The sequence below is a fragment of the Sturnira hondurensis genome, unplaced genomic scaffold (genome assembly GCF_014824575.4).
Source record: "Sturnira hondurensis isolate 20B ecotype Veracruz unplaced genomic scaffold, ASM1482457v3 Scaffold0004338, whole genome shotgun sequence".
In the NCBI taxonomy this organism is placed as follows: Eukaryota; Metazoa; Chordata; class Mammalia; order Chiroptera; family Phyllostomidae; genus Sturnira; species Sturnira hondurensis.
The window spans coordinates 3,913,593-3,925,665 of record NW_028076969.1 but is presented as its reverse complement, the minus strand read 5'-3'; the positions used below and the strand labels follow the sequence as shown (position 1 = coordinate 3,925,665).

The following is a 12,073-nucleotide window of genomic DNA, read 5'->3' as shown; positions in this document are numbered from 1 at the left end:
GTGGGCCTGTGCACCCTCCAGGACCCTGTGGGTCTCTCCAACAAACTCTCTGTGAGCCTGGGAGCTTCTTCTGGCACCTCGACCCCGAAAGGTTTTCCAATTGGTGCTTTTAGGCTTTAATTCCCATCACTGGGGCCCTTGCCTGGGTGTCTGTCTCACTGCTCACTCCCTTGCCTGGTTTATCTGAGTGTGAATGTGTGAGCGTGGTCAGCCAGCTACTCTGTACCCCGACTGGGTTCGCTTGTTGCCACCCCACGCCTGGGATCTGCCAACCGCTGCCTGTGCGCCTGGGTCAGTCCGCCGATCTTTCCTGGGCGACCCCGCTCCACCAGCCGCTGACTCCGCCCCTCTTACTGGTCTGGTTGATTGGTTCGTTGTTGTTGGACTTCTGTACAGTTCAATTTTCTGTGTTTTGGTTGCGTTTTGTTACTAAAACTTTGTCTTTAAACTTGGTTGTGCGAGGAGGCACAGTGTTTCCACCTACGTCTCCATCTTGGCTGGAAGTCATCTGGGAAACTTTAAAAATCACCAGTACTGTGACTTCACCACAGACCTCTTGCGGCAGAGCTGGTTGACCTCTAAATCTACTACCTGGTTGGTACAATGGCTGATATTTTGCCTTGTATTTGTTTTATCTGTATTTATACTTATATCTACCTACACACCTATACCCATATTTTGCTGAATCATTTGAAAGTGAATTTCAATACCGTGACACTTCCTTATATCCTTCAACTTTAGTGTATGTTTTCTAGGAACCACTAGCACGCTGTGAAAATTGACACTTTTAATATTCAATGTATTCTTTCCTCAAATTGTCTTTTGTAGCCTTTTTTTTCTTCCAAACTAAGATCCAGTCAAGGTTTGCTCATTGCATTCAGACATTTACCTTTTACAACTTGTTTTTATAACTATTTTCACATTTTTTAAAATCATACTTTCAATCTATAACACTAAAGGGTCATTAGGACAGATATCGTTGGTCCGCCTTTTCTGACATAATACTCACCCGGACAGGTTATATTCCCCATTACAGTAGGTCCCTCAATTCATTCCTGTATCAATTCCTATTCACTGCTCAAATGTAACTCCCATCTCTTTAAAAGTCATGATTCTAACTCTGAGTCGGATCTGAGTCTGACTCTGAGATAGATCTTCCTTATGACAGAGTTCAATTAATAAATGTAGAAGGAATAATGAAAATAGAAAATGACCCTTTGACAAACATCACAGTAGCAACTGTCGTAGGCAGGACCTGTGATTAGCAGCCAGTTAGCAGGCTGCTAACATCGTGGATGAGAGTATGATAAGAAACAGGCTATCTGGCCCTGGCTGGTGTAGCTCAGTGGATGGAGTGCGGGCCTGTGAACCACACAATCGCGGTTCGATTCCCAGTCAGGGCACATACCTGGGTTGCAGGCCAGTTCCCAGCAGGGGACTTATGAGAGGCAACCATACATTGATATTTCTCTCTCTCTCTCTCTCCTTCCCTTCCCCTCTAAGATAAATAAATAAAATAAATAACTTAAAAAAAGAAAAAGAAACAGGCTATCTGCACAGACTCAAACTATCTCCCACAAGATACTTATTAATTGCAAAGGAAAAAAAAAACAGTAACTTTACAGGAACAAAACCGTGTAGACAGCACTTTAACCAAGTGAGCAAAGTTAACACCACCCACCAGAAGGTACTGACATCATCTGCCTCCCGAGGGGACAGGCTGAGGCAGGCACAGCACTCACAGCCTCTGTCTAATCATGAGGAAACACGAGACGAACCCAAACTTAGATCTATTCTACAAAACAAATGGCCAGTGCCCTTCTAAAATGTCCAGGTCAGGCAGACTGACAAACTGTTCGGGATTGGTGGAGATTAAGGAGGCCTGACAACTAAATGCAATGTGGGTTCCTGGACTGTATCCTGGACCAGAAAAAGGACAATCGTGGGACCATTGACCAAATATGAGTGAAGTCTGTAATTTACTTAATAGTAGTCTATTGACATCAATTTTCTGGCTTTGATCATTATATTACAGTGATGTACTGCTAAAATTTGGGTAAGCTATATGAAGACTATGCAGGTTATGTACTATTTTTGCAACTTCTTTGTAGATCTAAAGTTGTCTAAAAAACAGAAAGACTCTCTAATTAATACATGTTTCTCTTTCAGGGCCAGTGAGTTTAATGCGATCAAACCAGACTTAAAAAGCAGAGTTGGTGGGACAGGTATCTCATAAATGCAGCTGCTCTTGGTTCTTACCTGAGAGCCTCTGTCCTCTGACAAACACACTCCCATTTCTGCTCAGCTTTGATTTGGAGTCTGATCCAGAACGTCCCAGATTAAATATTGACTTCCACTTCTTCGACTTACTGGACAGCTTTCTTCTAGAAGAGCCAAGCCATAAAGGGTTAGTTTGGTAACTAGTCATTTCAGTGGGACTTTCAAACTGAGAAGGACTGACCCAAACGTGTCCTAGTTATGAATGGCTCTGACATTTCAGGAAATTCCTCTCTAAATGCCAAGTTGAGCCTGACCCTCACCGTATCTGGGAAGCCCTAGTTAACCAAGCTAGGCTTTCATGAGTCAGAACAAAGGACTGAATTCCTCAGGGGGAGAGGCAAAGGCTTGCCATTAAAGGCAGCAGTGGGGCAGAGGCCAGGATTGACAGGAGACTCAGAGGTCGCAAGCAACCACACAGTTCTGGGAATTCTGGTGGTAAGCACTTTAGTCCTGGGTTTTCAAAGGTGTGCGTATATATACATATTTTTTTTACAGGAATAAACACCAAAGACCACAGACCTCAGTCCTGTTATGCTCCCAGCACTGTGGGCCACACTGCTGTCACATCCACGAGTGAGAATAGAGGTAGTGAAGACTTTCAAGGACTGCAAAGGGGGTATATGAGAAAGGAACTTGGAAAAGAGTGTGGCTTGGGGCAGTGGCAGGCTGCTGGGTGTGGTCAGTGGTCACGGCAGAGAAGTGCCCTGGGTAGTCAGCTTGCCTCTCATCTTCCTGACGCCTGGCACCAGGCTGCCTCAGTAGGCGGCTAGGAAATCAGAGTGCTGGACTGCATCCCAGGAGCCTGGCACCACCAGGGGTCACCACCAGGGGTCCCCACAGAGGCTCTGCCCTGCCCTTGCTGGGTCCAGCGTTCAGACTTCATCAACTTCCAGGATAAAACCCTGCAAATGGTGGGTTCCACAAAGAACCTTTCCTCTTCAGGGTTCTCACAGAACACCTAGATCTCAAGCCCAGTTTGGTTTTACCATCAGTCAGAGGAGATCTGCTGTGCTCGGTGGTTTCTTTGAATCCGGCCAGGTTTTTTCAAGCACTTGGCCTTGGGGTGGATTTCACAGGGCAGCCTAAACTGGGGTATGGTGCACCTCAGGCGTGGTTGAAGGCACAGAGTAAATGCGCTCGATGATCCTTCTGAGGTATGCTTCTTCCTGATCCCTGAGTGGAAGTCTTATTCTCCAGGGATTCAGGGGGAGGAACACTGGGCCTCAGTCTTGACAGCTCACCATCACGCACTCTAGGAAGTGGAGGGGTTCTCAGCAGGCCAGTTCCAGGTGTTCCATCCCCGCAACATGCAGTGTGACAGGTGCCCCCTACAGTTGCGCAATGTGAAGAGCTCCTTTCCCTTCCCCAAAAGGAAACAGTCCTGCCATCCGGGGGAGGACAGTGACAAGAGTTTTGAGGTGTCTGTTTTCATATTGATCAAACAGCAAGGATGACACTCTCCAATGAAAAGACTGCCTTTCAGCCCCTCCACCTACTGCCTGCCTACAATTTACACCTCCGACTACAATGGCTGCCTCCTTTTTACAGTGGAGCACGAGGGTGAGGGCAGCAAAGGGATGTGTTGGGAGTAGGGCTGCAACAGAGGAAGTGAGAGGGAGGAATGAGGAAAGAAAATACTCCATGATTTAAAATGATGTTCGGTGTGTTTGGGGGAAGAGGGCGGGCTCTGGCAGGTATGAGAGGAGGAGTGGAAGCCAGAGATGGCATCTCAAAGTCCTGTGTGCCCTGACCTCCCAGGCTAGAGTGGCAGTATCTGTCAACACGTCCTCCATTCATCTCTCTCTATATCTTTTGTAAAGTTTCATGGAGGTGAAGGGTGGGGGAAAAGAGTCAAGTTTTTATTGTTTCGCTTTGGTTTTTAGCAAACTTCCTTTTGAAAATGTCTAGCGTGTCTTGTCTAAACTAAGGTCTAAGGGGTTTTATTCACGACTCTTGATACCTCTGAGCCCCAGTTCCATCGCAGTACCAGGGGTCTCAGGTCTTGACAACCCTGGGGCAGTGAGCAAAGGCACCAACCACTGGTGGGAGCGAGTTACGGAGACAGCTCCTTTCTCTTCAGGAAAGTGTCCTTACACCCCAACCCACACTGCACCCCCGATGCACGCTGTCATCCTGCCCCTGAGACTGTGTTTCTTCCTCCTCTGTGCCCCTCCACAGAATCATCTCCCAGAGTTGCAAATACTGCCACTTACTTGTTGTCTGGTAACTCAAGGACAGTGTGGAAGAGGGTGCCCATGGGAGGGACAATCTCAGGCAGACTATTCTCCCTCCTTTCCTTTCGAGCAGGATGGTTAGTAGCCAAGCTCCGGGCCTGAGCTTCTTCCAGGCTCACCAGCTTCATGGGCAGGGAGAGGGCTGGCAAGGTCAGGCTCTTCATGATGGGCCGGTTTTCTGTACAGAGAAGAGAAGAGCTTATAGACTTCTGGGAGGAGGCCTGTGCACAGATCCATCCAGATTCCCCATCCACAGTTCCTCCCTTCCTGACCTCCTGACAGGGCACTCTCCTGGGTCTGGTGGGGACTGGGGCAGAGTCTGCTCGTAGGAGGAAACTGACAACCCGTCAGGCCAGGCTAGCCATACAGCACACAGGGCCATCAGGAGGCAAACTGCACTAACTGTCTTTTTCAAAGAGGGATTATTCATTCATTCATATGACAAACATGTATTGAGCACTTACTGAGGGCCAGAGTAGCAACAGTAGGTCTTTAACCCTGGGAATTGCCCAGTGCTTTGGCCAGGTGGGAAGTAGGCTCACTCGACTAGGCTGAGGCAGGAGATTGCCCCTTCTCTCCACAGCTGGAAAACAGGGGCTCCGAGACAATTTAAGGTTGGAGCCTATACTTTCTCTAGATCATCTAGACTTATATCTCTGCAGGAAAAAAAAATGCATTTACAGCCTATACTATTCTCTAAAAGGCAAGAGGCTATTTACTCACTAACCAGTCATCTTCTAGTATATTTAAGCTAACCCTTTCTTTCTATAGTTGTGTGTGTTTTTTTAAATAGAAATGATGACGGATCAGTGGAGTCCAGGGTTACCTATTTTCTCCAAGTCAGTGGTTCTCAACTTGGGGCAACTTTGTACCACTTCCCTCCAGTCAGGGGTATTTGGCAATGTCCAGAGACATTTTTGGTTGTCACAGGTACATGTGGGAGTGTTACTGACACTAGTGGACACAGGCCAGGGATGCCGTGAAAACAAAAAGTCTAAGTCTGCCTCTAGTCAGTCTTTGTCAACTTTGCCAGTTTTCTGTAACTTTGGAAGGTGTGGAGGGATTCAAAGATAGCTTGGACCAACTGAGACACAAATCATTTTTTTGTATAGGACTTGCCTAATTTTCAGAAAGCACATTGATAGTACTATTTCTCTTTGCAGAGCATGGCCCTTTCTGGGTAGAGAAAAATAAAAGCCCTGAAGAAGGGCCTTGTAGAAAATGGGGCCAGAAAGTGACCCCGGGGCGTGTCCAGGAGGGCAGCAGGGCGGCCGTCCAGTCGATTCAGTAACTCTGTGATCCCACAAACTTGCCAGTGACATTTTTGACTTTAACTCACTTTTCCTACTTAATCCAAAAGAGGTTAAAATATTTAAATTTAATTTACTTTCAGTATTTGTTTGTAGATTCCAGATTATTTAGTTACTTAATTACTTACTTAAAAAGATGAAATCACTCTGGGAGCAACGGGAACCGGGGGAGAACAGACACAGCAGGGTCAGGAGACCTCTGTTGAGCACCTACCTCTCCCCCTACTCCTGGGCTCCAGCGTCCTAAGGCCTCCTCATCATCGCTGCTTAGACGTTCAATAGGCATCTCTATATCTCATGATGGAGTCTGTGACTTCTGTCCTCACTGCTAGACCAGTACCCCCTCCCATCTTCTCCAAATTGGCAAATGGTACCATGGATCACCCAGCTGTGTACTCCAAAACCAGTAGTAGCAACTTGCCAGTCGTTCTTTCCTTTAAGCATCCCCTTCTCCCACATCTAGCCTATAATCAAGCCCTGTAACCCAACCTCTGAAATATATCCTGAACCCAGCCACTTCCCTCCACTCCCATTAACACACTGGTACAGGCCACAGTGATTTCCCTCCTGGTTTCCGCCATCGCTCCTGAACTGGTCTCTGCTTCCAGCCTTGTTGCCTGTAAGTCGCCTCTTTACACAGCAGCCAGAATGCTCAGACCCTCAGACCGCTCCCTGCTCCAAAGCTTCCAATGCTTTCCACGGCACTGGAAACACACCAGACTCTTAGCACAACCTGCGAGGACCTCCATCCCCTTCCCCTCTTCTCTTTGCCCACTGACCCAGTGGTCTACAAGGACGCACAGTAAAATTTTTTAATGTATACTCTCACAATATATATGTAAGTATTTGTAAATTATACAGGTTTACCACTGTACTAGTATTACTAAAAACATTAAAAGTCATAGAAATTACGAAGTATACAATAAAAATAAGTGAAAAAAGAAACTGTAATAGTTTTTTCTAACTCCCATAGTTCAGCACTTTGGTCTCTGGTGCCCCACAGGCGGAGAACCCCAATTTGGAGCCCACACTGGCTCTCGCCGCGGTGGCCAACGTCCCGCAACCCTGTGAGCCCCTTCCCACCTCAGAGGCTTGACACTCCCCATCCTCTGTGTGTAGGACATTCATCCCCCAGATTCTCACATGACCGGTTCCTTCGGTCATTCAGTTTCAGGCCGCAGATCACCTCCTCAAAGACCATTACAACTCTGTACCCAAATAACACCCCCAAGTCATTGCCCATTTGATCACCCTGCTGTCTGTTCTTCTCGGCACTTACGGTCTTTGAGGTGACAATGTATTTATTTGTAAACTTATTTATTGCCAGTCCTTCCAACCAGACCGTAGCTCTCTATGCAGGGGAGTGCCTTTGCTGTGTGAGTAATGACACTGTCCTCAGTGTCTCCAGCAGCACCTGGAACACCAGAGGGGCTCAAGATGTACTTATGTTTTAATGAATCTCACTGCTCTCATTTATCAATTGAAGGTATTGGACTCTATGGCTTCTATAATCCTTCCAGTCTGAAATAGATCACTGTTTCCAAATCTAGAATTCCAGGGGATATGACTTATTTTATTTTGTGTATAAATTAACTGTTACCTTACCAGACTCAATGCAAATTCATAATAAGAACATTTAAATAACATGTATTGAATAATAAGTATCAGAGGCAATCAAGAGTTGAAGGGTCAAGAGTAAACTGGATTTCAATATGCAGGACAAAAGATGATTAAGGCAATGGTCACAAAAAGAACAGGCATTTACAGGTTAGAATTAGGAACAACCTTAACACTAAACATGGACTGACTGTTTAGAAGAACACTATCCCAACAGTCATTACTTATAAATAAACTACAGTGGTTTATTTATCTTTTTTCTTCACAGAGACAGCAAAGAAAAGAGCAAGGCTGGAAGATCTTAGGTTCAATGTTCAGTCCCACCACTTATTAGCCACGTGGCTTTGGACAGTTACTAAGCTTTTCTGGTTCTCCGGCCCTTCACGTATAAAACAAAGTCAGTAACAACTTCACGATGGTTGTTGCGATAAGTCAGTGAGATGATGTATGTGCTTGCAATAGTTCTTGGCATAGAATAAGCCCATAATATATTATTGGTTGACTCAGAAGTATGAATGAATGAATGCATATTACTTCTCATTTACTTTCAAAAAGGATTTATATAGCGTACAATAAATAATACATCTATAACGGGGGACTTAAAAATAAAAGAAATGTCAGTCACTTATAGGTATATAATCAAGAGAATTGAAAACATATGTTCACGTAAAAACCTGTGCATGAATGTTCATAGTAGCCTTACTCAAAAAAAAAAAAAACACCCAAAAACCAAAACCACAAATAAAACAAAACAAATCCCAAAATGTCCATCAGCTGATGAATGGCTAAACAAAATGTAGTATATTCATACAACAGAATATTATTCCACCATAAAAAGAAATGAATACTGACACATGTGACAATATGTATCAGTTTAAGTGAAGAAAGTCAGTCATAAAAGACCATGAATTTTATGATTCTATTTATATAAAAAGTCAGAAGAAGTAAATCCATAGAAACAGAAAGCAGATTAGTGGTTGCCTGTATCTGGGAGGAGGGGAAAATGTGGAATGACTGCTTCATGGGTAGGAAACTCTTCAAAAAGAGAAATACTTAAAATTTTTTTTATTGATTTCAGAGAGAAACAATGAAACATCGATTTGTTGTTCCCCTTATTTATGTAAAAGGTGAAAGATTTACACAATTTAAAGAGAAACCAGACTATGCGCCCCTTATTTATGCATTTGTTGGTTGATTCTTGTATGTGCCCTGACCAGGGATCAAACCTGCAACCTTAGCATATTGGGAGGACATGCTAACCAACTGATCTACCTGGCCAGGGCTGGGATTATTGTTATTTTTTTGGAGGGATGAAAATGTTCTGGAATCAGGTAATGAGGACAGTTGCACAATTCTCTGAATACATACAGTCAAAAGTGCTGAATTCTATACTCTAAAGTGATAAACTGGTAAATTTTATAGTCTATTAATTTTATCTCAATAAAAAAATTTAAAAGAAAGGTTATAAACCACATAGAAGATAGGGTGAGATGGAAACAACTATACCAGGATTCAAAATTTGATCATAATTGCAAGAGATTATTCTGATGAGCATACTGGTTTTTCTAAATATACCAGCTAAACTGGAAAAGGATGCTTTGTTCAGCTAAAACAAATGATGTGTAACATGGTCTTCACACACCACTGGCTCTCCGAGTGTGCACCCTGACCACTAGCAGCAGCGTCACCTGGGAACTTGTTAGACAAAGTTTCAAAAGCACTCCAGACAGACAATCATATACTTTACATAGGGCTCCCCTAGATATTTCTAGTACCCCAAATGGCACCTTACATAATGACTGCAATACAATTCACTATATTCCCATGGTTTTCTTACATCCCTGAGACTAATTAGTAACTACCAATTTGTACTTAATCCCTTCACTTTCTTCACCCAGTTCCCCAAACCCCACCCCTCTGGCAACCACCAGTTTGTTCTCTACGAGTCTGGCTCAATTTTGTTTGTTCATTTATTTTGTTCTTTAGAGTCCACAGATAAGTGAAATTATATGGTATTTGACTTTCTCTGATTGACTTATTTCAGTGATAATACCCTCTAGGCCTATTCATGCTGTCACAAATGGTAGGGTTTCATTTCTTTTTATGGCTGAGTAATATTCCATTGTAAATATGTACCACCACTTTTTTTATCCACTTGTCTATTGATGGGTACCTGGGTTACTTCCATATCTGGCTATTGTAAATAATGCTGCAATGAACATAAGGATGCTTATGTTCTTCTGACCAGTGCTTGGGTCTCTACGAATAAATCCCCAGAAGTGAAGTTGCTAGGTCATAAGGTGGTTTCATTTTTAACTTTTTGAGGAAACGCTATACTGCTTTCCATATGGCTGCACCAATCTGCATTACTGCCAACAGTGCATAAGGGTTCCCTTTTCCTCACATTCTCACCAGCACTTGTCATTTGTGGATTTATTGATAATAGCCATTCTGACAGGTGTAAGGTGGTCTCTTATTGTGATTTTAATGTTGAGCATCTATTCATATACCTATTGGCCATTCATATATCTATTGGCCATCTGTATGTGCTCTTTGGACAATTGTCTGTTCACATCCTCTGCCCATTTTTTAAATTGGATTGTTCAGTTTTTTTGGTGTTGAGTAGTATGAGTTCTTTATACATTTTGAATATTAACCCCTTAGCTGACGCATCATTGGTGAATATGTTCTCCCATTTAGTAGACTGTGTTGTCATTTTACTGATGGTTTTCTTTGCTGTGCAAAAATGTTTACTTCTTTTCCAATTTGGATGCCTTTTATTTCTTCTTCTTGTCTGAATGCTGTGGTTAAGACTTCCAGTCCTATGTTAAATGAAGTGGTGAAAGTGGACATCCCTGTCTTGTTCTTAATCTTAAAGAAAATGATTTTAGTTTTTCCCACTGAGTATAATATTACATGTGGGTTTGTCATATATAGACTTTATTATGTTGAAGTATGAGTGTATTCCCTCTATTCTCACCCATTTTATCAGATATGGGTGTTCAATTTTATCAAATGCTTTTTCTGCATCTGTTTATATGATCATGTGATTTTTATCTTTCATTTTGTTTGTGTGGGGCTCCATGTTAATTGATTTGCAGATGTTGTAACCACTTTGCCGTCCAGGAAATAAATCCCACTTGATCATGGTATATGACTTGTTTGGTGTATTGCTAATATTGTGTTGAATATTTTTGCATCTACTTTCATCAGGGATATTGGCTTAGGATTTTCTTTGTAGTGTCTTTATCTGGTTTTGGAATTAGGAAAATGCTGGCCTCATAAAAAGACTTGGGAGTCTTCCCTCCCTTGGATTTTTTGAAATAGTTTGAGAAGAAACAGATATTAGTTCTTTAAATGTTTGGTAAAACTCGTCTGTGAAGCCATTTGGTCTGGGACTTTTGTTTGTTGGAAGTTTTTTTGATTACTGCTTTAATTTTATTAATTGTAATCAGTCCATTCAGATTTTCTGATTCTTATTGATTCAATTTTAGAAAATTGTGTGTTTCCAGAATAGGAATTTATCCAGATTATCCAATTTGTTGGCATTTAGTTGTCTATAATATTTTCTTACAATTCTTTTCATTTCTGTGGTGTCAATTGTTACTTTATCGCCCCCACCCCCACCTGATTTTATTTATTTGGGCCTTATCTCTTTTTTCTTGATGAGTCTAGTTCAGGTTTATCAATTTGGCTTACCCTTTCAAGCAACCAGCTCTTGATTTCATTAATCTTTTGAAATTCTTTTTTTTGGTCTCTATGTCATTTATCTCTGCTCTGATCTTTATTACTTCCTTCCCTCTACTCACTTTGGGCTTTGTGTGTTGTTCTTTTTCTAGTTCTTTTCGATGTAAGGCTAGATTGTTCATTCGAGATTTTTCTTGCTTTTTTTTTGTGGTCAGCCTGGATTGCTACTCTTAAGATTCCTTTTGCTGTGCCCCACAAGTTGTTTGTTGTTCTTTTTGTTGTTTGTTGTTGTTGTTTGCCCCCCATTTTAAGTTGTTTGTTCATCTTTGTTTTTCTCAAGATAACAAAATTTTGATTTCTTCCTTGATCTCATTGTTAACCCATTCATTGTTTAGTAACATGTTATTTAGCCTTCATTTGTTTGTGATTATCAGTTTTTTTCTTGTAATTTATGTCTACTTTCATACCATAGTGGTCAAAGAAGATGCTTGATACAATTTCAATCTTCTTAAATTTATTGAGACTTGTTTTGTGTCCTACTCTGTGGTATATCCTAGAAAATGTTCCCTGTGCACTTGAAAAGAATGAATATTTTGCTGTTTTTGTGTGAATGATCTTAAAATATCAATTAAATCCATCTGGTCTAGAGTGACATTTAAGAATGCTGTTTCCTTGTTGATTTTCTGTCTGGAAAATCTATCCATCAAAGTCAATGGGGTGTTAAAATCCCTGACTATGACTGTATTTCCGTCAACCTCTCCCTTTGTGTCCATCAAGATTTGCTTTACATGTTTAGGTGCTTCTATGTTGGGTGCATAAATATTTACAAGGGTTATATCTCATTGTTGGATTGACTTTTTATCATTATGTAATGTCTTTATCTCAGAGCCTCTGTTTTTAAAGTCTGTTTTGTCAGATATAAGTATTGCTACCCCAGCTATTTTT

The 12,073-nt window shown here is 42.1% G+C and overlaps 1 protein-coding gene across 1 annotated transcript in view; it reads right to left on the bottom strand.

The window, feature by feature from the left end:
- Positions 1-12,073, bottom strand: part of ARHGAP31 (Rho GTPase activating protein 31) — a 105,248-nt gene that overhangs the window by 17,021 nt on the left and 76,154 nt on the right. The window contains exons 7-8 of the mRNA XM_037045554.1: positions 4,494-4,692; positions 2,260-2,384 (exon numbers count right to left, since the gene is read on the bottom strand). Coding sequence (XP_036901449.1) covers positions 2,260-2,384; positions 4,494-4,692 — 324 coding nt within the window. The remainder of the gene's footprint in view (positions 1-2,259; positions 2,385-4,493; positions 4,693-12,073) is intronic.